Below are 25,567 nucleotides of genomic sequence, written 5' to 3' on the forward strand. Positions count from 1 at the left end.
CCACTTCCTACAGTTAAATAAATACCATCTAAAACCTCACAGGACCTTTTGAAAGACAGGAGGTGACATACTGTTGAGCTGGGCCCTCAGTTTCTCTTGAAAAACTCCAGTGGAAGCTAGAACAAGAGGCTCATGGCATATGGGAAGTTGCCATTTCTTGGTTTTGTGGATATCTTTTGAAATCATGTTTTCTAGCAAGTCCTCATTTTTCGCTTTGTTAGAACTTTTCACTTAAAATTCTACCACTTGCAACTATGAAAATTTTAATATCACTAGCGCCTTCAACTTAACTGATGTTATAAAGTTTAGTGAAGCAACTTTACAGAATCTTTTTGGTTTTTTCGCAACCCAAGACAAGTCTGTGAAAGCCAGGAGTTAGTAATTTGATTAAATTAGGGACTGATAGTGCCAAATTCCAGGACAAAAAGAGGCATCTTATCTGACAGACATCATACAACATCCTTCTGACAAGAGACAGGGCATGCAGTGACAACAAATAATGCTATATCTCTATTATAACAGCAGGAAAGTGAAGTTTACCCATTTAGTTTCACCTATTCTCTCTTTCCTCTTTAACGCAGCAGAAAGGTTTAGGGGGAAAGAGCCAGCCCTTAAAGTATGAAACTAAGTGGACCAGATTTTGATTTGTGCCCACAGGTCAGGATCTTAGGGGATCAGATTCCAGCTGATCTTTTTTCTATAGACAGTGATGTGAACATCGTTGATCCTTTGTGATGGCAGCTTGAGCATGAACAGGCACTCACTATTATAATGGGGACACGCTGATTTGCACTTACACAGACGCATAACACAAAAATGAACAAAGTTCCAATTCACTTTTACTCAATTATGGATTAAAAAAAAAAGAGCATTGCAACCCTTTAGGATGTTAAACTTCACAGTTCTAAAGAACTCAGCAGCATTTCATTATAATGAAATTGTATATGAGAACAGTACTGTATTCTATTATAATAAAATAATTATGTTTCAAGGGTACTGTTGCTGGCATTAGGGCTATCTGTGATACAGTGTAAATCAAAAATACTGTCAGGTGTGTAAAACTGCTTTAACGGGCTATTCTGTTGTCAAACAGTGGTTGTTAATTTTTTCCTTTTTCCTTCAACTTCAGATTAATATTGAGCATGAATATGTCCTCTTTGGTGGTAGGTTTTGCATAGAAACACAGTTACAAAAACATAAATCTAGTATACCTATTTGCTTTTTTTTTTCTCTTAACAGGTCTTCACATTTTAACTTTTCATCTCAGGGCTACTTTAGGCATAAATTAGGGCTCTCAAATCAGTTCAACACATTTATTTATTCCTGTCCTAATTTGTATTCAACTGTATCAAATCATGGCATGCACAAATCTTTTGCTTAGAAAAAGGAGTCCCAAAGATAAAATGTAGAACACTCTAGATGATCTTTCAACATTAAGTGCATGTAAAAATACAGTGAGCCTGACCAGTCTTTCCTTGACCAAAACAGAAAAAAAAAACCTCAAAACACCAGGAAGTGGGATGCAATACTTGCATATGAGACAAATGGTGGGTGATTTAATTCCTGACTCTAATTTGTAATTAAAAACATATTCCTAAAAATTCTATACATGTTTCCCAAATAAAAACCATGATGATGTTCATTAGCATCATTTGATCAGTGCTGTGGCCAACCATTTCTACTCCCTATTTGAAAGTTTGGAAGTTAAACTGATACAGTTTCTGTCGACAAAAACAGCTTTGGTTTATGCAGAGATCTCAAGAGAGGTTTGAAGTAATGGTGACATCTGCTAATCCACACACTTGTTCCAACTCTTTCCTGCAAATAAATACTTTCCTTCGTTCTGGCGTTTTTCATTAGATCCATGATATTTCAGACAGATGCTTCTCCAGGCAGAAACATAAAATCTCTCATGATTGTGCAATGGTTATCAGACTGTTACATCAGAAGATTAGGTGCTGATGGACTTGGCTTTACAAAATGGAATTCAGAGAGAGGTAAAGAAGAAGCTGATGTGTTAAATGTTAAAGAGCATTAAGAGTCCTATGCAACTTCCTGGAGATGTTACTTCTACTTCAGGCTTTTCTCAAAGTATTTCTCCTTCTGAGGCTTGCAGGAGCATCAACTGCTGCCAATACTTCCAAAATACAAGTGAAATAAGACGAAAGTATTTCCACAATTCACATACAGCTAGATAAGAAAATCTAGAAATCTGATATTTTAAAGTTAAATTAGTGATGTAAAATTGAAACAGACTGTTGAATTTCTGTTAGGAAAGTCCATTTTCTTCTTACCAAAGGAAGAAGTAACAGAGAGAATTGCAGAATGTGAGAAATTTTGGTCTTGTCTTAGACTGACAGGGCTGTTTCTATTTCTGTCTTCTAGAAGATTAAAGCATTTGCATAGAGAACATGTGTGGACTTCAGCAGAAAGAAGAGAATCTCAGAGGGTACGTGACTGGCCCATAAAAGTTATTTAGTGTGCAAATAAAAAGATTCTTCCATTTAAACAGTACAGAAACTTGATTCAATATGTTCAGCCGGTTTGTCACCATTTCTTGCAAATCTATCATCAGACCTGGCTGATATGGTAGGTTTTCAGCTCCATTTCTGAAGGGCTTGAAACGGTCTTCCATTCCTAAGGGCTCTAGAAGCATATCTATCATAGGTCATACCTATTGTGTATCTGTTTTCACTGTAAGAGACACAAGACAGACTGATTTGGCTATAAAGGTCCAGGCTGAGCTGTGGGCAGGTAGGGATAAAATTATATCGGATATTGTATCATAAACAGACACAATTAGTACAGAACTCTACAAAGCCTGCTTTTATAGAAACACATCTTTTATCTTTGCAAAAGTAGAACTGTGATTTAAAGAGAAATCTTCATATGCTGTGAATGGCAGATAAAGGCTCTTTCAGAGGCATCAAATAATACAGATAAAAATGTTCTTTCATATAGTATTTTCTCTCTTGTCAAAAAAGGGCTCATGAAATTTAGCAAGCTGAGACACCTAGAACACAGTAGTTTGTTAAAGTCAAAATAACTCTTGATATTGATAGAGTTTTTATAGTCACAGAATTCAATAAATCAAGTATCACCAAATCTAGCTATCGCTATAAAACAGGAACTTTTTCTGCTGCATATGGGATGTGCAACAAAATCATCCTGAAAGGATGTCCAAGGCCAGGTCCACTAGAAACAAATAAGTTTTACACTCCTTTTACTGTATTTTCTGTTTATCCATATGTTTCTCTATTGACTCCATAAATTTCTTTAAGAATATGCTGTCCAAGCAGATTTCTGTGAACAAAATGTTCTATGTATTGGTTCATGCTGTCAGTTTTAAACCCGAAGAACCTTACAGAATCTTGCTGTACTCAGTTCCAAAACTTTTTTAGTTTTCAAAATATATACATATTCTGTATACATGTGTTGGTATGGGTATTATATATTGCTTATAATGAAAGACCACATACGATGTTTCAGCTTTGATATAAATGTTCCTTTTATATAAATTCAGTTGTATCAAAGGAATAAATTTTGATGTAAATGAAAAGGGTGAAAAGTTAGTAACCATTAAGGTGGATGGATTCTGGCTGCAAATCAACATACTGCAGTAACTACACAATCCGCTCCATGAAAATTAAATGAACATGATAAAGCACTCCAAACACTGGCATATGAACAGGACTGATATTAGACTCACTTTTTTGTTGATATAATATGGGTCCATGTCTTCCAAGGGCTCAGACACCATTCCTGGAGGTATGTCGCCGTATATAAACGGGAGGGTTTTTCCTGCCTCCAAATCACTGTTTGGTTTTGGCCCATTTTCGTCATCGTCTTTACGATCTTGTTTAGGATTCTTAGCTTTCTCTGCAGCAATGCGTTGTTCAATAGCTGCAAGAGACTCTCTAGTGAAGTATTGGAAGCTGTCTGGTCCTGGTGGTACAAGCACTGACTGCTCCATCTTTTCATCCTGCACATTTTAATTACCATTTATTCTTCTGCATAGGAAAATACTAAAAGAAAGCAGAAAATAAAATTCAAACAAACATGTTGAAATCAACAAGTAAGAAAGATATTTATTTTTAAATGCTTTTGTTTATGCTACGTTGAAATGTTAAAATACACAATATTGAAATTATGTAAAGAAAGATAAAGTAAGAAGCTTAGTTGGTGATTTGTAAAAAGCACTTGTGTGGTTCTTATGCTAGTTATTGAAACTGTAAAATTTCTCAACTCCAGGATTGTAATCGCCTTTTAGTCCAAATAAGCAAAAACATGATATTTAAGAATAATTAAATACATTATTTCCTCGTAACTCTAGTTATATTACAGTCACCTTATACTCCTCTGGAACCAAGCAGGATTACATTGGTAGCTATAAATAGCACAGTTCCTCAGAGGTAACCCAGAAATTTTCAGTGAGTTCAGCAACAGTATCAGAAAACAAGCACTGTAGAATCAGAATTTCTATTAAACAAATGAAAACCAAGTCTGTGTATTATGAAATATTGAAGTAGTGGTTCCAAGTAAGTTTTTGTATGAGTACTTATTCTAGATAAGAAAAAGAGCAGTTGCCTAGTTTTATTTCAGATTAGCTGTTACTATGTACCTAGGTCTTTATTCAATAGCTGTAACTGGAAAATTCTGGAAGCATTTTAATATACATATTTATTTCTATATTACAAAAGAGAAAATAAACCTGTTGGGGAAAAAAAAAAAGAAATCCTGTTAAGACTACTGATCTGGCATCTTTCATGCTGCTGAATAGATTTCTGATGACACCAGACATATAGAGGAAATGTATATGTGGGCTCACAATGGTGTATATATGCCTGAACGTTAAGAGAAATATGCAGTCTCCACCCACTGCAGCGATCTTTATGAAATGATCAGTCAGCCTGTCAGGAGACTCAAGAATCAATGCAAGTCAGTAGCCATTGAAATAAGCTAGATATATGGAATGAGAAAGAAGTAAGAATATAAGAGCTGGTTAAGGAAAAATACATTAAAACAAATTAAAAGGTGATAAACAACCCCAGAAATTGTGGAAAATAAATGCCTCAAGAGTAGACTGTAAATGAATATAGAAAGACTTAGGGGAGGAAATGAAAAAATGCAAAAAGAAAAAAATAGGAAGACTGGAAGATTAGCAGTATAAAAACGCAGAGATTAAAAAAAGAAAAATAAAATATAGGTGGAAGAACTGGTTAAGGAGCCAGAAGAAAAGCAAATACAGATAGGGTTAAACTTAGGAAAAGTCAAAAAGGAGAATAAGAAATTAGATGACAAACAAAGGCATAAAAAATAAAAATATAGCTGGGAAATTAAAGAGAAGGCCATCCAATTATCTTAAGTAGTAAATGCCAAATTCTCTAAATCCTTATGCCAGGGTGAGCACAAACATCTTAATCACATATACGTTCTGAGTAACGGAATACAGTGGATAACGTAAGAAAGACAGGTCAAAGTGCTTATGGGCTCTACAAACTCAATTTTCTTGATTTCTCAAGAAAGTTAAGCCACCCCATATTTCCCACAGATGTTTATCAACATCACCCCCAAACAGAGGAATTACTTCTAAAGAATCAAGGTGACAAATTTCTCACTGTAAAAAAAAATAAAAGGGAGTTAATCCCTTATCGAAACACAAAGCATTCATTCTTGCAGAGTACAGACACATGCCAACCCCAGTTCTGCACAGCTTTCTCTTCTTTCTAAGGGAAAAGGAATTATCCTGTTCTGTTTCCATTGGCGGGGGGGAACGATACACGAAAATATAACTCAACCAAAAAGGATTTAAAATCTTGCCTTCCTCTACATAGACAGCATCCTCCAGACAGTCCTCAGCTCCCTATGTCCTGGTTTTGGTTACTTCTGGGAATTGAAACTTCAGTCATTTAACTACTGAACTAATAAACTCACACTCGGACATGGTTTCTCACTGTTCAATCACACCTTGTGGATACTGGGAAAGAAGGAGAAAAACTACCTGCCACATCACTGAATTTTCAAATCCCAAATTGATCTCCACAAGTGGCACCACAATTCAGAAAATGGATCTCATGCTAAGCTGTTATTCAGATATTACAGAAGACACAGTTGTAGGTGGATACTACTTGCTCTATGGGTTTCAGAGACTTAAGAGACAAGAGACAGTCAGGCTCTCCTTTTTACTTAGCTTGTTGGGCAAAGAAAGGGACTGAGACCTTCTCTTCTCTCTCATCTCCTCTTCTCTTCCTCTTCTCCTTTCCTCTTCTCCTCTTCTGCAATCCCCACGGGCAACAGCAAATGAGTCTACACAGTCTACAGGTCTGCCTTTCCCTCTCTTCCTCCTCCTAGTGAGACCCAGAAGGGTGGCTTTCTTTGTCATTCTTCCTTTGAAAATTTCATTCACTGTGCAAAAACACCACTGTAAACAGCACTTAGTGTTCCCTACCACAGTGGCCAGTGAGAGTACGGCAAGCCAAACGAGTCCTGGCACAGTGGGAGGGAGGTGCTTGACAGTAGCAAGGGCAATCTCATGTGTTGAAGAGGAAGGAAATGTGAGCAGTCAGCAGAGAAGAGCTCTGAAACCATAGGGTGCTGTGTCAGGATCACCTTTTAGTTCAGTGAGTGTTCCCACCTGGGATGCAGGACAAGGAGGTAAGCCCACAGGAATTGCCTGCAGGTGCATAGAAACAAACTCCTTCATAGCCATTAGTTATGTTGCAAAAACATTTGATTCAGCTCCTGTGTTTACACACTGAGTTTAAAAACGGCAAATGCTGTGGGCTTTTCTAATAATACCCCTATTTTTTTCTATAGAAAGGAACTCTATATTGTTTTTCTATAACTAATCCTAGAATGTTCACAGGTCTGTCAAATGCACATGGAGCTAGCTAGCTACACCTTTAGATGTAACTAAATCTAAGTAGGCTGTACTTAACAAATGTTTCAGGAGGCCTTATGAAGATTACCTACTTTTTATCCTCTACTTAGCAGATTAGAGGATGATATTCCAGATACATTTTCCATTTCTTCATGCATTTCCATGTTTTTAAGTATTTAGAATTGCAAATAGAAATCTTCTATAAATTTAAAAGTCAATACTAAATACATACAGATTTCACTACAGTCCTCCCAAAGCACTTTAATCTGTCATATCACAGTGGTTAACTAATAGGTTTGTATTTCCTTTACTACAGTCAATGAATTTATTCTCACTTATCTGTTACGGGGATGGATAAAAATTGATATCAGACAACATAATCAAATTATATCCTTCTGATTTCTACCAAGTGATTTATTAAATATTAGTTGAATAACTACAGATTGCTTACATGATCCAAATGGACTTTTTTTTTTTTTTAATTTACTCTAGTAATTCTACAAAGGAAAGAATATAAGAATACACAAAATACAGATTTCTTATTAAGTTCTTTCCTACTCTCCTTGAGGGAATGAGATTTTTTTCCTTGTACATTTCCAAGTCTAAGCAACTTCCTTATGAGTAGTTTATCAGTAGGCAAAACATTTCAAATTTTGGCAAATAAAGTACTCAGAATGTCTGAGAATAGAATCATTGTTTTTCTTCTGATATCTCCCAAGCACAGTATATTCATATATATACTTTGTGGTATCCATTGCTGTAAGCCAGGTAACTGCAGAGCACACTCAGTACACTCAGTGTGCATGGATAGGACCATCTGTAGACCACAAGCAGAATAAGCCACAAGTTGCTCAGCTGCATCTGTGTAATTGCACAAAGCACAGTTGATCTGCCCATGCATATTAAGTCTGAAATAGCCAGAACTACACCAGATTAGCTGTGCACACACAGACCATCTGGACGATACACATGCGGTTGGTTCAGCACTTCCCTGATGGATGTGAACTACTGTACACCTTGGGTAATTTCAGATCTACACATATTTCAAAAGTATCTTGAACTATCAAATGTCCACAGGGCATCTGCAAATTTTTATAGTCTTCAGATTTCACCTAAATAATTTTTATTGGAAAAGCAGAGGAACATATTAGCAAATAGATAAAAGAGAGATGGTGCCCTGTCAAACAATGCTTCCATATCAGTTACACACTACCCCTTGAAGAAGTCAACTAAATGATATATAACTCTCTGAAAAAGAGACAAGTTTGAACAACAAGATAATTTCCTGACCTGGTAAGCATCCAGTTTACTGTTGATTTTCATGTTCTTCATGCATTCATAACAAATAGTGACGTGAATTTCTGGAGAGTTTGGTCAGGGGAACCTTAACATACATGTAGAGCTACAGGACTGCAAATACCTGCACTTTGGCAAGTGAATTTCTTTATATTATCCATATGTTTAAATCTAAAACTACAACATGCTTCAATGTTTGATCTCCTGGTACAACGCCCATGAATTAAAATTTAGCTGCTATAAAATGAAGATAAACTAGTGAATCTACATGTAAACTCACAGAGTCCAGATCTCTGTGGTATAACATTTCAAATTGTTTATCAGCACAGTTTCTCATTACTTTTGGTTTATCACCTAGTTATTATGATTCTTGTCTTCAATGCAGAATACTGAAGACAAGACATACTGAATAAATATGAATAAAATTATAAATAAATATAAATATATGTAAACATAATATATAAAATAAAAATAAATATAAAAAATAAAAATAAATAAATATAAAATTCCTCAAAGTGTGGATACGTGAGAGAAGAGTATGGGAAACCACTGCAGTTTTATACGTGTGGCTTTAGCTAAGCAGAAATCCCAGGCCTGTCTGGACTGTTTGTCTCTATTTATGGTTACTGCAGGCAGCAAAGGTAGGTAGGATATCCAAAGGAATACATTTGACAGAAGGGCAGAAATCAGTTTAGAATACTGGGACTATAAAACTTTTTATGACTCTCTATAGCTCATATATAGAATTAAATGTAATTCTCATGGACCACTTCTTAAGGGAAAAATGCATTATTACCAGAATGTCAATAGTATTCTAAAATATCTTTTTTTATCATCTTCTTGATATTCCCTCTCAGCATGGATAATGCAGATCTGGGCACAAGGACTTGCTTGCGATAGATTACTTGAACTTGGCTAACTGTATTCATTTAATGCATATTAATTTTAAAGAACGGGTAGGTACAATAATACTGCAGACATCAGCATAGGGTGCATAGATATATGTTGAGCTATAAATAAATAATCTGAAATATTGGAAGTAATCAAATAGTAAGTACTAGCTCAAGTGAAAATCTATGCTTTGCAGCTGGGTATTTCCATGACCTAACCTGACACACAACAAGGTTATTGGCTCAATGAAAGAGTCACAGAAGGGGAGTGATGAGGGAGAGGATGACTATTTAGTTTGCCACAGAGCTGCAAAGAGCCAGGGGGTAGTTATGTGATTTAGGAAGGCAGTTTAGTGCTCAGCTTAGGCTGCCCAACAGCCAGAAAACAGAACAGACAGGAATAGGAAATACAGCTCATGTCTATGATATCCACACTGTGCTACAATTGCTTAGCTTACATTTCATTACATGAGTATTTCTGCTAAACTCCCTCATCAGCTCCAGGGATTTCAAAGCCACATTTTCCATCAGTCAGCAAAACTCGTACATGGCCACGGGCAACAGACCATCTGATCTCTCTTTGCAGTTCTCTGCCATCACTATGCAGGAATGAAATCAAGATTAATGGGATAGAAAGAAAGCCTGTAAGAAAACATGAACTTGGCATCTTAATGGTAAGCTTTCATTTGGGAAGGCTATTTCTATATTATATCTAGTAAATTCACTTGAGAAAAGGCAGTTGAAAACCACTAGAGATATATTCATAGCTGACAAGAAAAAAATTAGCACTACCTATGGGGAAAAGAGGGTTTAGTTCTAGTTTTCACTCACAATTAATTTCTTTAATTTAGGAAGCAAATACAAGCCTCAGTTTTGAAAAATAGAACAATAAAATAAGCCAGCCTTCCCCAAACGAGATAACTAGCCAAGCAAAACCCACATGCTGGTAAAAACAGAATGCTCCCTGTGAGCTATCTGTATAAGGAACTGTTGTCCGCTGCAACCTTTTTTCCCCTAGATTTAACACCTAGATTCTCAGTCCTGTCTTTGTGTCTTGTTTAGAGGAAATCAGAAAGCCACATGATGCAGACACAGTATATTATCCATCTCTATTAGTTACATATATGTATGCATTGTTGAAATTGTTATTCTCATTACATTTTTAAATTTAACTAATGTCTCTCTAAATCAAAATATAGGCAATAGGCTTTGCTTCAGATTAAAAAAAAAAAAGCTTTCTTCTGCTTACCGCTTTGCTAATTTAATTCTATTAACTGCAAGCAAGTCATTTCTATTTTAGAAAACGGAAAAATCCCAAATTATTTACACAGTTCCATAGAAAGAAAAAAATATTTTAATGGGACAAGTCCCAATGCAGCTGCATTACTACTCCATCCGAGCAAATAGTTTTATTAGCTTAGAACTACTGGACTGCTACCAAGCTGAATGAATTCCATGCTTAGTCTGTTCCTGCAGTGTATCTTGTGCAGCAAATTACTGCAGTACAGAGCAGCAAGCTTTCTACTTTCTTTCATTTGATTAGAGCACTGACCCCTTCTACTGGCAATCTACATTACTAACTCAAGATTAATTTTCTTAAATATCTGTTTCCAAAACATCTGTTTCCATTTACCTTAGCAAGCATAATAGCACCTCTCTTCAGTCAAAAAAATAAACAAGGCCGCGTAGGCTATGCAGTGTACATTACATAATGCTACTGATTCCTTTTACATTAAGGTAAAATTGAATTTACGACAAGATTTAAGTTCTGGTCTTGGCCTATTACCACACTTGGGAAAGAAAAAGAAAAGCTGATGTAAAGCAGATTGCTCTGTACCCTGTGATGTTGCCAAATTTGCAGAGCTAACAAACCCAAAGACGTCGCCATACTCAAATTCTTTGTTTTGTGGGCTGCCAAACCCCATTAATAGCATTCAGGTACTTGCTATCTCATGTGGTCAGTGGAAAGGCCAGAAGCCTAAAAGACACAATGACAAAAGTATTTACTTTTGAACAGTTTTAGTTATGCTTGTTTCTTTGGGGGTTTTTTGCAAACAGAACAGCAAGCACTGATTTCACTCTTGAGATTCACCCAAATCAGGAACATACTTAACACACAAGATAACGGGGAAAAAAATCAACTGTAATTAAGTAAACTAAAAGAATTTCTTGTTCTCACTCACAGTGATAGGGCTGCTATGAAGTGGTAACCTCTCCCCAAACTGTAGAAACTTGTGAAAACTTTTTTATACTGCACAGGAAATTCAGACACATATGAAAGGTAGAACTTCTGAAACTTTATCCCCTTGCTTTTAAGTCACTTTACACTCAAGGAATGCCTCAGCACATGCCTGTGCATGGTGCAGAGAGGAGGCAGTAACAGCCTCGCTCCTCTGTTTTAGAAGCAGGGTGTCATATGCTGTCACTGCAGTGCAGCACCCAACTGAGGGATCCTCTCACAGACTGTCTTTGAAAGGAGTAAGTGCTCAAGGAATGGGAGATGCTCAAACCACAAATCAGCTCTGCAGCCTGGGAAGCACCACTGCCACTGCAGGACTTTGGTCATCAGCCCCTTCTGTAGCCCTCAGCCTACCTTAGGTTTTACAACATGTAACAAATACATGGGCTATGTGGGAATCAAGCATTTTGCAGAGTAATTTGTACGGTATATGCTCATTTCATGTAACACGGCATTTGTATTGCTCTTTATGTGGGGGCAAGGCAATGTATCGTTGTTCACTGGCCACTCCTGATCCTAAGGATGAGAACTCATCTGCAGCTCTCTCCACAGGCCCCTCAGCGGTTTTGTGATTCTCAACACACAAATGAGCAACCGTTTTTACCAACAGTAAGAGGATTCTGCTATTTCTTAGTAAGCTGCTTTGAACTTAATAATTTCCTAACAGTATGTGAGAAATGGCTTATTACCAAGAGATAAACAATTTCTCTTTACAGTAGCATAACTTGTATCTCTTCTTGCAGATACCCATTTATTTAACTTTAAAACCTTATTTTATATATACATATATCTCCCAAAATAAAATTCAAAAAAGTCACATCACTGCTGTAAAGAAACTTCCAAAATGCAGACCTGGTCAAAAATAAACATGTAAGCAACTCTCCCCTTCTTGATTAGGTTTGAAGTGATTTTCAACAAAATTTTGAATTAACAACGATAGTCCAATGTAATTTTCCCAAGTTCTTGTTCAGTGGACACTCACGAGGCCACCATGCCTCAGTTTTATGTCCAGGCATGTCTATACATGACATGATACTGAGACTTGATAGTGATCAAGGCCTGACACCCTGTGCCCCAGATGTAGTACAGTTGCATAGTTCATTTACTATAATTACTACTATTACTATATATTAGATATTTGGCTTGGTTTTAGATCTAAAAAGCTCCTACATGGCTCTTAGCATTTTCAGTTGCATAAAGGGGAAAACAACCTTGGAAATTCCTAGAAACCATTCCTAAATGGTTCTTGCTATTAAATGGTTAACTACAAGCTGCAGCAACAGGACCTGCTGCCTCTGCCCCACTCTTCGAGCAATGCCTTATTGGAAAAAGTTCTGGATTTTCAAAGAAAGGCAGAGCCTAGGAATTAGTATTTCTGCAGAAGCAGTGTTTTGAAAGCCACGGAGAAGACTGTTAGCCACTCTGACTTTCATTTAAAAGCAAAGGTTTCACCTTTTTTTCGCTTTTGAGGTACTGGTGAGTTTCTGGTCATTTAATATTTTATATTCTAACCTTAAAATAAATGTTTAGGATGTTAAGTTGATTTTTGATGGGAATGTAAAGATATAATAAATAATCCAGTCAAAAGCCAAGAGCAATAAAATTACAGACTATGAAATCTGGTGATATTGGGACTTTGGGAGATTTTTTTAATCCTATGACCAGTAAAGAAAAATTAGAGAAATGTGCTTCTCTAAAATAAATAAGAATATGTTATGTGCAGGGATTTTAAATGTTTAGCAGCCCAGAACATTTGAAAATTAATGAAGTTAATGCTATGAAGTATACTGAGAAAACAGAAAAAATGTAAAACTAGGACATTATCACAAGCTACTATATGATATTTAAAATCGGAAAACCATTAATCAGAAATTTCTGAAATATTGATATATAGTTTAAAAATAGCATAAATGATAAGAAATTTTGCAGAAAAACATTCAGCTATTAAAATTCTGAGCCAGTTCCTGGTACTGCCCTGAAGATCAGATAATCTGCTAAAAAGCAAGCAACATTTATTTTATCGAATATAGTACTGAGCTATGTAGTTAAACACAGAATTGCAATGCACATTTAGCAATGATTTTGCAAAGAAATTATTCTCAGATCTCGGTACAGAAATATAAAAAAATGGAAAGCGGTTTGAGATCTGTAGTTCTTATAGATATCACTCACACACATCAACTGTAAAACCCTGATATTAATAAGACTAATGAAGTAATAAAATATTTAATAATATTTAATAATTTTGAAGTTTTTCTACCTTGCATTCTATCTTAAATTGAAACTCATAGATTACAAGGTCTGCATCATGTGACTCTGTTCATGTGGCTCCTCCTCTAAGATGAAAACTCACATAGGAGAATCAACATAGTACAGCGAAGACCACAGCAAACAATGACAGATCTGACTAGCAGAAAATTACCTCTCTTTCAACCTCAGCTTTTCTGATAAAAAAATAAGAGTTTGCCCATTTTATAGGATTTGTGATTGCTGATTAAAGTATGGCTCAAACCCATACTTTTGTCTTTTCATTGACTGAAACTACTCTTGCATTTGTGATTGAAACTACTTATTGCTGTTCTAAATTGTCATTTTTAATGTATTAGAGTCTAAGGTGTTTTGGAATGCTTTTTCTAAACAGTAATTTTCAGTTTATAATAGCAAGTTTTAATGCCTTCTGGTATTTTGGCATCAGGTGCTCAGGGCAGTATCTTACATTATAAGATTAGTCATTTTTGGTCCATAACTCTTTACTCCACTCCTAGCAGACCAGTGTGAAAGCTATTTCTAGCCTGCTAGATGAGAGAAAACCTCAGCCACTCAACCTCCCAGAGTCAGATATTGATTTACAATACACCCAGCTGAGAAAAATGAGGAGAGGCATTCCTTATGTCACGTCACGCTTCTTGTCTGATCGATGCATCTGAAGACAGGGCACCATTTCCTACCAGACTCTGAGAGCTGAATAATATTTCTGCAGGATTTATATATAAAACCTAGATGCATTTGTATAAACAAGCTTACAGTGAGAAGCCAAAGTAGTAAAGTCCATTTTTTAAAACCATTTTTCAATGCATTTGAGTAGGGGTACAACAATGGAAGTAAGAGCACCACATAAAGATGGGAGTATCCACTTATAAAAAGTAAGTATGTCAACAGTGAACACTGTCAGAGAAAAGATCAATGCAATTTGTAGGGTCATGGCTCTAAGGAATCAAAGGACATTTAAGTCTGAGGGAAACATGCACAGTTAAGAAGCTTAAAAATGTTCGTGTCCCATTCATTGTGAGTCAAGGACAAACTGGAGACTTAATATCATAAGTGGAAATGACATCAAATAGATATAATTTGTTTTTGAGGAAAAAGCTTATGAAAAGTATAAATACAGAATAATTTTCAGGGCTTAGCAATTCTGCATAGGAATTGGTTTGTTACACCTGTTTATGTAGTTTTTCATAATTATCACTCTTAAAATTTTTAGATTTTTTTAAGATTTAAAACTGCATCAAGATTTATGTTTGTAATCTAACAGATGAAGTCTTGATCCTATTAAAGTTGTTCTCAGAACATGCCATTGACATGCAGGTAAGTTTTGTTACCTAATTGATATATTTGAGTTATATCTTGAAGAATTCGGATTTGTGCTGGGTAAAAATGTAATTTCAACTAAAAATCCTTTTGTTTTAACTTAAAATAGAGGCACATTAACCCAGAAGAATACTTACCTCTAGTTTTCTTTTACATACTAAAATTTTATGAGCTGACTTTCATATGTGCTAAAAAGATACAGTTTCTTTTTCTGAACATATTTTTATATTTCAATGCTGTACGATTAATGCTTAAAAAAGAAATATGAGTGAGATATATTTTTAAGGATAAATTAATAAAAGTACCATTGCAATCATGTAAATATACATATGTCATCCACCATTCAATAATTAATTTTTTGTGTTTATAAATTCATTATGATGGAGGTCTTTTTTTATCACTTATAGTGCAAATTACTTCCCATACTTTAAATTGTGGGATGATAAAATGCTTTTTATACTACAACATGTAATGTCATACAACATATAATGTCATTGGAATCAACTGCTATAAAATAGCAATTCTCAAAGTGGGAAAGGTTGAGGATAGGGAGGCAGGGATTTAGCCGGAGGAAAGTCCTTAAAAAAAAAAAGGTATGAAAATTTTTGCCCTCCTCCACGAAATCTTTTCATGATTCTGGCAAGCCCATGGAGGATTGTCCTTAAGTAAGTGGGTCTTAGGGAGTGAGATGCGAGTGTGCTCCCTCCCTCCATGTCTGTTTGAGCCTTCCCAGGCATCCTGGCAGGTCTTCCTGGAAGCTGAGTGCTTTGGGAGTGTTTTGGGCGGGACTGGATCAAGCCAGGGTTTTCAGGTGTGCGGTTGTGAAGTTGGGCTTTCTGTTGGCTCAGTGATGAGGGAATTCTTGGGTGAACTGCACATTGATCACAGATGTTTGTAGCAAGCCAATAAGCAGGAAGAGGTGAATGTATCTAAAATATTCCAAAATCAAATAAGGTCAAGATCAAAATTGTTACCGCTGTAAAAGAGTTAAAGCCAGGTGAGAGTGCAGAGCAAGAGGCATTTTTTAAGTAAGAGCATAATGACCTGATGAATAACAGATGGCCAAAGGCCAAAGCATAAGACTGTGATTAGGCACCTTACGCAGCCTGTCCCCTTAGTGACTATGTCCCTTAAGAAGAGAGGATCTCAGTGAAAAAGTGTGATATATTTTACAGTATCAAACCTTAAGACATTTGTTTTGAAACAAGAGCACATAGATTTATCAGCAGCAACATGAAATTTTAGTGTTTTGTTTTACTATCTATTTTTCTCAGGCTACATCTGTACTCTGTTTGACAGTATGCAGCCAAAACTCTTATTCTGAGGCTTCTAAGGCAACATGAACCTGCCCATATTGCTGGTGTGTTTCTGGTGATACTGCCTTTTACAGGTAGTCCTTCTGGACTTGGGAGACAGATTGCTTTCAAATCTCCAAGTGTGCAGATATCTGAGCTTTTCTAGGAAAGTCTCTCTTGAGTTACTTTTGGTTTTGTGCCTTGAACACAAGACAGCCAAGACGTGTTCACATTGCAGGTAAATGGCTTTACATACTTGTGAAGTTTATCTTTTCAGAATAGTGTCAGAGCTGCCCAAACCACGTGGGCCCTGCTGAAAGCAGGCAGAATGGACAGTTATAGCTATTTTAGTCTCCAAGTTCCCTTCAGAAAAATCCTATTTATCCTATATGTAGTTCAACTGACCCAGGTTTTAATTATTTCAGACTTCCTTCTGCTGCCATTGCTGGTGTAAATGTCTTCAATTTCTAGATGGAGTCATTCATTCCAGACTGTGAGTGCTTAACGCAGCAGCTCAGCACATGTAAGACAACCAAGCCTTAGGGCTGCTGAGGTTTGTGGTGCCTGTGCTACTGGCAGTCATAATGAATCTGACTCTTATATATGTCACATGTCCTTGTCCAAGTTTTGGAGGCAAACTATGTTTAAATCTTACTGTACTTCTAACAACCCCGTATATCTAAGGTCTCTTTTCCATCACGTTTACAAAGAACCAAGTTTCTTTCTCCTTATCTAAGAAAACCTGCCCTTATTCAGAATGAATTTCTAAGTAGTTGCTTGAGCTGTGTTTTCCTGCTGTATACGTTCTCAGAAAACAGATGACTGGTTTCCTCTCTGAGGGTCTTTGCAGCCTTTCTTCATTATCTTGAATTTCACTTTTTAGATATTAACTGTTGTTTAAATTTTCAATTTACATCAACTCTGTGCTTTTGAAGAAGACTTCCAGTTCCATTTAGGAGATATTAATAGCTGCAAAGATTCCTCATTATTCTTCTTTTAACCTTTTCTTTTTCGAGACACCTTCTAAAACTCTTCAGTGGCTGGGCTGCTCAGCTACCAAAACTACTCCATCACCTTAAAGGTCTTCTTTCCCTCTGTGACATCTAAGCATTTTTCCTTATGCTAGATTGCATCCTGGTTGGAGCAGGGATTCCCTTTCTCTCTGTGTTTGAACAGCACATACAGATTGGAGTCCTCGATTCCATATCTGAATGCCTGCCTACTACAGGCATACGAAAATATCCATATGCCATACCAAGGCAATCTGTAATGTAGGCACAAATTGAAACAGAGTAATTTGCAAGTAAGAATTGGGATTTTAAGAGGTGTTAAAATTCAAGAGTGTGTACTTCAGAGGAGTAGTATGTATGAATGCATTCAGAACTTGAGCCGGAGTGGTTTTTAATAAAGTTCCTGAAACTTCCAGAAGTAAAAATATGACCCACAACACTACAATGTGGTATTTTAACTGGGATGACATATGAATGCTTAAAAAAACCCTGAAACCTGTCCTGTTTTAAACCACCAAACCTGTTAACAATTACTATTTCAGCAAAGCCACTTGAATTGGAAACATCGCACAGAAACGCAGACCTGCAGACCTCTAAAAAGAGGGAAAAACTGCTTACTTTGTGGTCTTCAGTATACTGCTAATCACAGTTTCACTACCCTCAGCCATTATTTAGGCATCTTCACCATCTTTTCTCACATGAAAGAGAGCAAATGGCTTATATTTCCTATCTGAAACTTATCTGAACAGACAGCTAAAGGCATAAGCCATCCTTTTCCAAAGTGCTAAGTAATCAAGAATTCACACAAAAATCAATATGAAATTCTTGTCACTCTGCTTGGAGACGTATTTTTTGCCTAATCACCAAAATATAGACTTATATACAAAAGCTTATACCTTTTGTATGAAATTTTAGCCTTATATCATAGTCAATCTTACTTTAATCACAAGAGGAAAAAAACTACTGCTAAAACCAACCAATTTCCCATATTCCAGAATTCTACAAAGCATATAACCTTGAGAAATAAATGCCACTGCTGAGACACACAGAGAAATATTATGTGCAAGGAGGTCAAAGAAAAAGGGAAAAAACCCACCATTAATGCTATTAGAGATTTAAATGGAACTTAATATCCTGAAAGCAGATTTGTTTTGAAACAAAGTAACAGCTTTTAAAAATAAAATTTAATGTTTACTGCTCCCCTGCATTTTAAAAAATTCATTAATTCCTATTTCCCCAGGTGTTCCACTCCCCCCTCCCCCAAAATTCAGTGTTAGATGCCATCTAGGAAGCAGGCATGCAGACATAAGAGAGGGGGGACTGTATCAGCTCCTTTGCTTTCTCTTGTTAGCATGTCTCATAATTTATCATTCTCTACTCTTGGTCAGTAAGGATTTTTGTTTCTCCCAGTGCAGACATTAAATATTATTTACTGCTGGTTCAGGAATAGTCTGAAGTTAGACTTCACAGATGTAAAGAAACCTGTCTTGAGGGGAAAGCAGAGAGCAAGTCTGAGGTCAATGCCCACCAGGGACAGACTCCCAGGCAGCCTGTGCAGCAGCTGGACAGCACACAACCTACAGCAAAACTACCAGATGCACTGTCTAAAAGATACGAGAATTTCTTTTTCCATTCTGCAGCCCTGGAGTTCCCATAAACTGTAAGAATCCCCAGGATAGGCATAACCTGTAACATTTATCATTTTTTTAAAAAACTCAACACAGAATGTACGTGCCCTTCTAAGCTGCTGCTCATTTTAAACTTATTGTAGTGACACCCTCAGCAGATGTGGTTGATAGCAAAGCAAAACAGACAACGGCTCTTTCTAGGTCGGGCTGAAGTTTGTGTGTGAAATAAAGTGGTAGCACCACTGCTCCTAGTGTTGCAAGAAAACAGCTTCAAAAAAATAATTACAAAGCAAAAACTAAAAAAATTAAAATATTTTTTGAACAGAAGTGATCTTCAATTAGAATTCTATTTGAAAGGTACTCATAGTAATTAAGATTTTTTCCCCCTAATTGCATTGCACATCAGTAAGGCTGAAAACTGTCTACTATATGTCCCACTCATAAAATATGACAATGTTTTGACTTCAGACCAGGTACACTCCTCATACCTGGTGATGCAACACTGCATCTACATTAGCATGTCCATTTTCTAATTTATATGAATAGAAATACTTTTATAATTTATATATTTAATATATATTTTTATATTTTATAATTTATGTTCTCATTTTTGTTTTTTTTGGTGCCTAGTTGTTCCTTATTAGAGATGAACAAGCTGGTGACACCCTTCACCTGCACTCCTAGGATGTGGTTTTGTGCTACAGATTCATAGACTGCCTGAGGAGGGAAGGCACCTCTGGAGATTGATTGGCTGTTGTACTAGAATAAAGAAATTTTGCTAAATTTTCCCATTGATAAGTAGCCCAGGTGGGTGTACATTCTGCTGCTATAAAATGTTGCAGGCAATTTTATATTTGCCCATCAAAAAGCAGACAGCAACATCCTGAAATAACATCTGGCAAGCCTTCTTCATCTAGGTGTGCCAATAATTATAGTTTTACAAAGCTCCACGTGCCCAGAAAACAGTGCTATAGAGTACACTATTTTATAGCAGAATTTAAGTATATTCTCTATATATCCTTATTTTCTCAGACCCTATATATATATATATATATATATATATATCTTACCCATCATTTGTTAAAGCAAAATCACTTTAATCTGCCATTGAATAGTGATATATTTTTAATGATTTATGTACACTGGTTTTCATGTAAGCAGTCTGGATTATTAAAAAGAAATAAAACAATTTTTTATTTGAATTAAATCCAGTTTGGCATCTGATTTAGCAAGATACTTTCTAAATTGGTTTTGCCCTTCTTGTAAGTATTTATTAACAATACTCTACACTATAATTAATGCTTTATAGTTAACATTAAAGTTAAACAATCTATCTGAAGATGTGTCCCTCCATAACACTGGCTTTCATGGAAGACAATGAAGCTATAGATTTCAAATTTATGTTTTTCCAGGTATAAAATGTTCCTAAGGGCCACTTTCAACCGTATTGTCCTGTTCCATTTGCAATTTTTAATTCAGAAATCACGATATTTTCACAGAATATTCTGAGTTTTAAGAAACCAACAAGGATCATGGAGCCCAACTCTTAAGTGAATGGCCCATACAGTAATATGAACCCATAACCTTGGTGACAGCAACTGCTCTAATCAACTGAGCTAATCTCAGGGTCTTTTGTATGTAGCTGAGTAACCTGTTACACTAGTTTCTGGATTTATTTAGCTAATTCTGAAACCATATTCTAAAAAAAAATCTGACCAATAAAGTGTTATTATTTCTTCCTAGGGAACTATAAATATTTTTCATTCTATATATTTATATTAAAATATTTATTTTGTTTGCTCTGTGGCTTAGAGGCCAATACATTAACCAGTGGTAAGAAATACTTCTGGATCCAGGGATGAAATCGCCTCTCTTACTAAAAAGAGCTGGTCTTTTGGTGCAATTTTCACTCATTTTAGTTAGTAGTTTCCCAAGGAGTTTGGGAACAAGACTCAAGAGTTAGCTCACAGCAGAAAGCACAGCCTGTTGACAGAGTGCAAAGAGCCACCACGGTGGTAAAGACAAGGCCCTCTGCAGACACAGGGTATCTCAAAGCCAGTTAGTCTTGGGTTTAGATTGAGCCAAAATGAGTAAGAAAAAAATTATATTGTAATATACATATTATTTTCCTTAGAGTAAAAATTTTAGTTTGAGGTCAAACGTTGTATTAATTAACAGTACTTGTTTTACAATAAATTTTTTGAGAAAATATGAAGTCCTGAAAACATAATAAAGGGTCATCCTTTCTGGTTTATGTCCCCCTGTGTGAGTAAAGAGAAAATAAGTTGAATTGAAGGCAAAAAAACTCAGATGCAAGGTTTCTAGATTATTCTTGGATTACATAGTTAATATTTAAGGAGAAAAATTAAATTTGGTTGGATAACTTTTTTTATCAATTAAGCATTGTTAAGGTAACCAGTATGGAGCTCTGAATAGTTCTCTGTCTTTATCCATCACTGAACATTTCAGGTGGTATATTAGGCATTATTTCGGGTCTTATTTTAGAAAACAAATGTATTAGATTTTGTTTCTCAGCTGTAAAAATACTGAATATAAATATTAAAAATAAAAATTTGAAATGGCTCTGGTACACTCACTTGAATCAGATTCTGAAGTGTCCTAGTTTTCTATAAAGAAAAACTATCAATTTAAAAATCTTTTTAATTAAATGTATAGTATTCTCCTGACAATAAGCAAATTTGGTCAGATTTGCCAAATATCCTTTTTCCTCCCCTTTTATTCACACACTCACTATTAACAGGTAAAGTCTATTTAACCTAAAAGAAACACTAAGAAATTAAGTAACTTCTCAGGACCTATTTTCTGTTCTTTCTAGATATATTTCAAGTGTTGCAGAGTGTATATACCATAGAATAAATGTTTTTAGGGGATGTTTATATACTTTTAGGCAATCCAAAGAAAGATAGCTATTACTAGGTCTATTTTGGACCCTATATAATTTCTTATACATTTTTTTTTTTTTTTTAAGTCTGACAGACTCAGAGAATGTAGACTCAGAGAAAAATTGGGTTGGAAAAAAGAGATCAGAGGCCACGTAGTTCATCTCGCTGCCCAAGGCAGGATTACCATACCTATTTCCCAACAGATGTTTCATCTAACCTCTTCCTTCAGACCTTCAGGACAAATCTTACAGATTCCTCTGACACTACTGCAGCTCTTCACTATCCTCTCTAGTCGAATATTTGTCCCCATATCTCATCTGGGTGAGCCCATTTCTTCCATCTTCACTTCCTATCCAACCCAGATGGACATCTAGAGTAGAAATCATCCTCAGTTTCGGCTCCTAATGAGCCACCAGTCACTTCACTTCTGTTTTCAGGTGTACACCTACTCCAGGAATCCTGCAAAGCTACTGAAAGAGCCCTGCTGAGACATTCCTAAGAGGAGCACCTATCATCTGCATTCAGTAATACCTCCATCACGATTTCCTCTTAGCAAACAAATTCAACAATCATTTTAAACAGAGGTTAGGCACTTTAAATAATTAAAGAAAATGAAAGATCTTGCTCTGAATGAAACACCATTAAAGAGTAAGCAGAAAATGGAGTATGGGGAGGGCTGAGAGGATGGAAGAATCGCAGGCATGTACATCTAGAACACAGTCTTGTTACTGGCTTAAAATGCACTTAAATAACCAAGCATTTGATAGCTTTCTTCAGACATATTGCTTCAGTTAAACAAAGCTTCACTTAAATAAAGCTTCAGTCAAATAAAGCTTGATTGAGTCACACACACTACATTTATTCCTAAATTTTTCTTTCTGACCTTGACAGGATTTTGGTTCCAGTTTGTTTTTGTTTTGTTTTACCAGGAGAATGATCTTCAGTGTTTTGAACTGTATTATGAAGTAATTTAAAAAAGCCAGTGTCGGAAGCAAATTAGAGGATCTGTTTAAGGAGTAAGAGAAAGATGAAGAAGATTGGTCTGCATGTTTACAAGGTACTGATATAAATTACCAAAACAGAGGGAATGAAATGGGATAGAGTTTGAAAGCTCAAACTGAGCTGGATGTTTGAGACCAAAAATAGAGGCGTTATGTCCTTTTTTTTTTTTTCCTCAGATACTTTTGAAAAAAGAGGAAATTAATAAAAAGAAGGATGGAAACACTTTAAAACAGAGCACTGGAAGGTTAGAGAACCACTGGATACTGCTGAGACAGAAAGCAATGAAAACTTGTGTTCAGAAAATGCAATGTAAGGAGAATTTCCTGGCAGAAACAGGAAAAAGAGAGAGAGTTTCTGAGGCTGATAAACAGCTACAATAAACAGCACGGTGGCTGAATTAGAATTGTGGATTTTCAAGTGATATTTAATATGGCAGGGAAGGTTGCTACCCAGAATTTTTTTAACAAGTTTTTTTAAACAATCTAATTTTTAACAATTAATTTTTTTTTTAAATCAATTATTTTTGCCAGAGCTAAATAGCATTTTAGAAGAGCATGAAAAGGGATCTGGAACCACATACACTGCTGGAAATAGAAGAGACAGAAATGATGACACAATAATCAATAAAAGACAGCAAGCCTAAAAACACTGAACACCCATGTATTCAGTAAGACATCACAGTGATTCCTTCAGTGAATATTACTAATATTGAATAAAAAGAAATCAGTTCATTTTACAGAAGTTGGACTAACCCAGTATGAAAAGGAAGATGATTTCTAAGTCCACATTTGTCATTTAACTAATCAGCCATACCAAATTCTCAGATGTTTCCGTTCAAATTCTGTATCTTTTTATGGATAAGAATCTACAAAGCACAAACCTACAACTAGAAAAACTGAAGTAACATGTACCAGAACTACTGAGTTTTGGGAAAAAAATATGGAGAACTTCCATGATGTTTGCCATCTCCCTACAAAATTACATTCAGCCAGAAACACTGATTGTAGGTTTTAACTGTTAAAATTTACTCAGCTTGCTTTTTTTTCACATTTTAGAATATTTTAGCTTCATGACTTTTTTTCTCTTGGAGCAATGTGATCTCTTAAGTGCTCTAAAATATTATGCTAAAAAAAAGCCTCATGGTATTCCTTCTCTAGTATGTCGAACTGTCGCCATAACATTGGTTGTCTCAGTTTACAAGTGGGAATATATATTGTTCAATTTTTAATTTGTTTTGTCTTCTACTGTAGTCATTTTGGCACCAACAGAAAGTCTGCAGGTCAAATACAGGACTCTAGTGGAATCCCACTGCCTCCTACATATATCAGCTGTTATCAATGGAGAAAAAGAAGGTAGAATATGTTCCTATTGCTGGAAAACAATCATCAATTCTCTTCATGATATTTAGCCCAAAAGACACAATAAGTTTTTCCACAGGTGAGTGGCACTGGAGTTCAGAAAATTAATAAGATAAAAGGAAATACATTAATCCAGAAGAGTGTCACAGTTCTAAATGCACACACACACAAATAAGATCAAGCTTTCTGGTCCTTTTTAAAAAAAAAAATTGCAAAGAAGTACCTACTTCTCCTTATAACTACCACAATATTTCTCATAACTAAAAGCAGGAGAACATTAACACTTTGTTCTTCAGTTTCAGGTAGCCAAAAATTAGAGAGAAGGATTTATAAAATATCATTTAAGGGACAAAATTCAATGCCAAGCTTTGTGGGTTTGTCCCTTAAATATTTTGGGTCATCTCAATAATGTACAAAACTCTGAAAGTAGAATTCCCATGTTGGAAGGATGTGGTGTAATATGGATAGCAGCAGTGATGCCATCCTTTATGTCAACAACCAGATGTCCTTTAAACTGTTTGGCATTGGAGTAGTACACTGAAGAGTCATATTCATAGACATCCTGAAGGTTTCTAGCTCAAGGCCACCTTCATTTTAAGAATGAAATAATATGTAATTCATTTTAGCTTCCCAGCTATCTCAGTTGTTGACATTCACAGTTTCTGAAACTCCAAAGCAAGTTCAGGTTCTAATATGACAATTTCAACATAGATTTCAGTGATTGATAATAATTATCCTTTCCCCAATATAAAGTATTGTTTCAAACACCTCATGGGATACCTGATTTCATGATATAAATTTATCTATATCATTTTCCTGTAAGTCATCATAGTCAGACTATTATTTCTGGTACAAGATGATATGCAAATTGCTGTTGTTTTCCTAGAATCTCACTAGAATTGTACTGATTAAACTTTGCTTTATGCAAGCTCTTGATTCCCTTAATTCCCTGTGTCGCTCCCCCCCCCCTCCCAATTCCTTTAAAATAATGAAAACTTTCTGGCAAACTGAGGACAACGAGTTTGAGGCTGCTTGTCTCTCACTTGCTTTCCTGTGTCTAAATACTTGAGCAAATATTCAAGATCACACAAACCAGGCTCAACAGAATAAACTATCAGGGTGTCAGTCTTGACAGCAATCATCCATCCTGTTATAGTTTCACATTAGATCTCAGAGTCATTTTTGGAACAGCCTTTTTTCCTTTGTACTTTATATTAACATCTCGGTCAAGCCTGAAAAATGCAATAGAAAAGTAGGTGCACTTCAAGCATGCAACACTAACATCAGCCAATAAAAGTACAATTGAATAGGTTTTCAACAGTGATAGAAAACACCAATCCATTTTCAAATACTGCTAAAGGAGTAACAACACCTTTTTCAAAGTGGAAACGAAAGACAGGTGTCTTGAACAAACAGCCCAATCCCAGGTAAATCATTTCAGTGGGATTCTTTTAAGCACATACCTCAGACAAGCAGCA

At 35.8% G+C, this 25,567-nt stretch overlaps 1 protein-coding gene across 1 annotated transcript in view; it reads right to left on the minus strand.

Moving 5' to 3' along the window:
- SCN1A (sodium voltage-gated channel alpha subunit 1) overlaps window positions 1-25,567 on the minus strand; it is a 91,931-nt gene that overhangs the window by 58,072 nt on the left and 8,292 nt on the right. Inside the window, exon 2 of the mRNA XM_027911473.1 lies at window positions 3,710-4,025. Coding sequence (XP_027767274.1) covers window positions 3,710-3,973 — 264 coding nt within the window. The 5' untranslated portion in view covers window positions 3,974-4,025. The remainder of the gene's footprint in view (window positions 1-3,709; window positions 4,026-25,567) is intronic.

Source organism: Empidonax traillii, unplaced genomic scaffold (genome assembly GCF_003031625.1).
Source record: "Empidonax traillii isolate 1590-97213 ecotype Southwest subspecies unplaced genomic scaffold, ASM303162v1 scaffold33:size3420811, whole genome shotgun sequence".
Taxonomy (NCBI): Eukaryota; Metazoa; Chordata; class Aves; order Passeriformes; family Tyrannidae; genus Empidonax; species Empidonax traillii.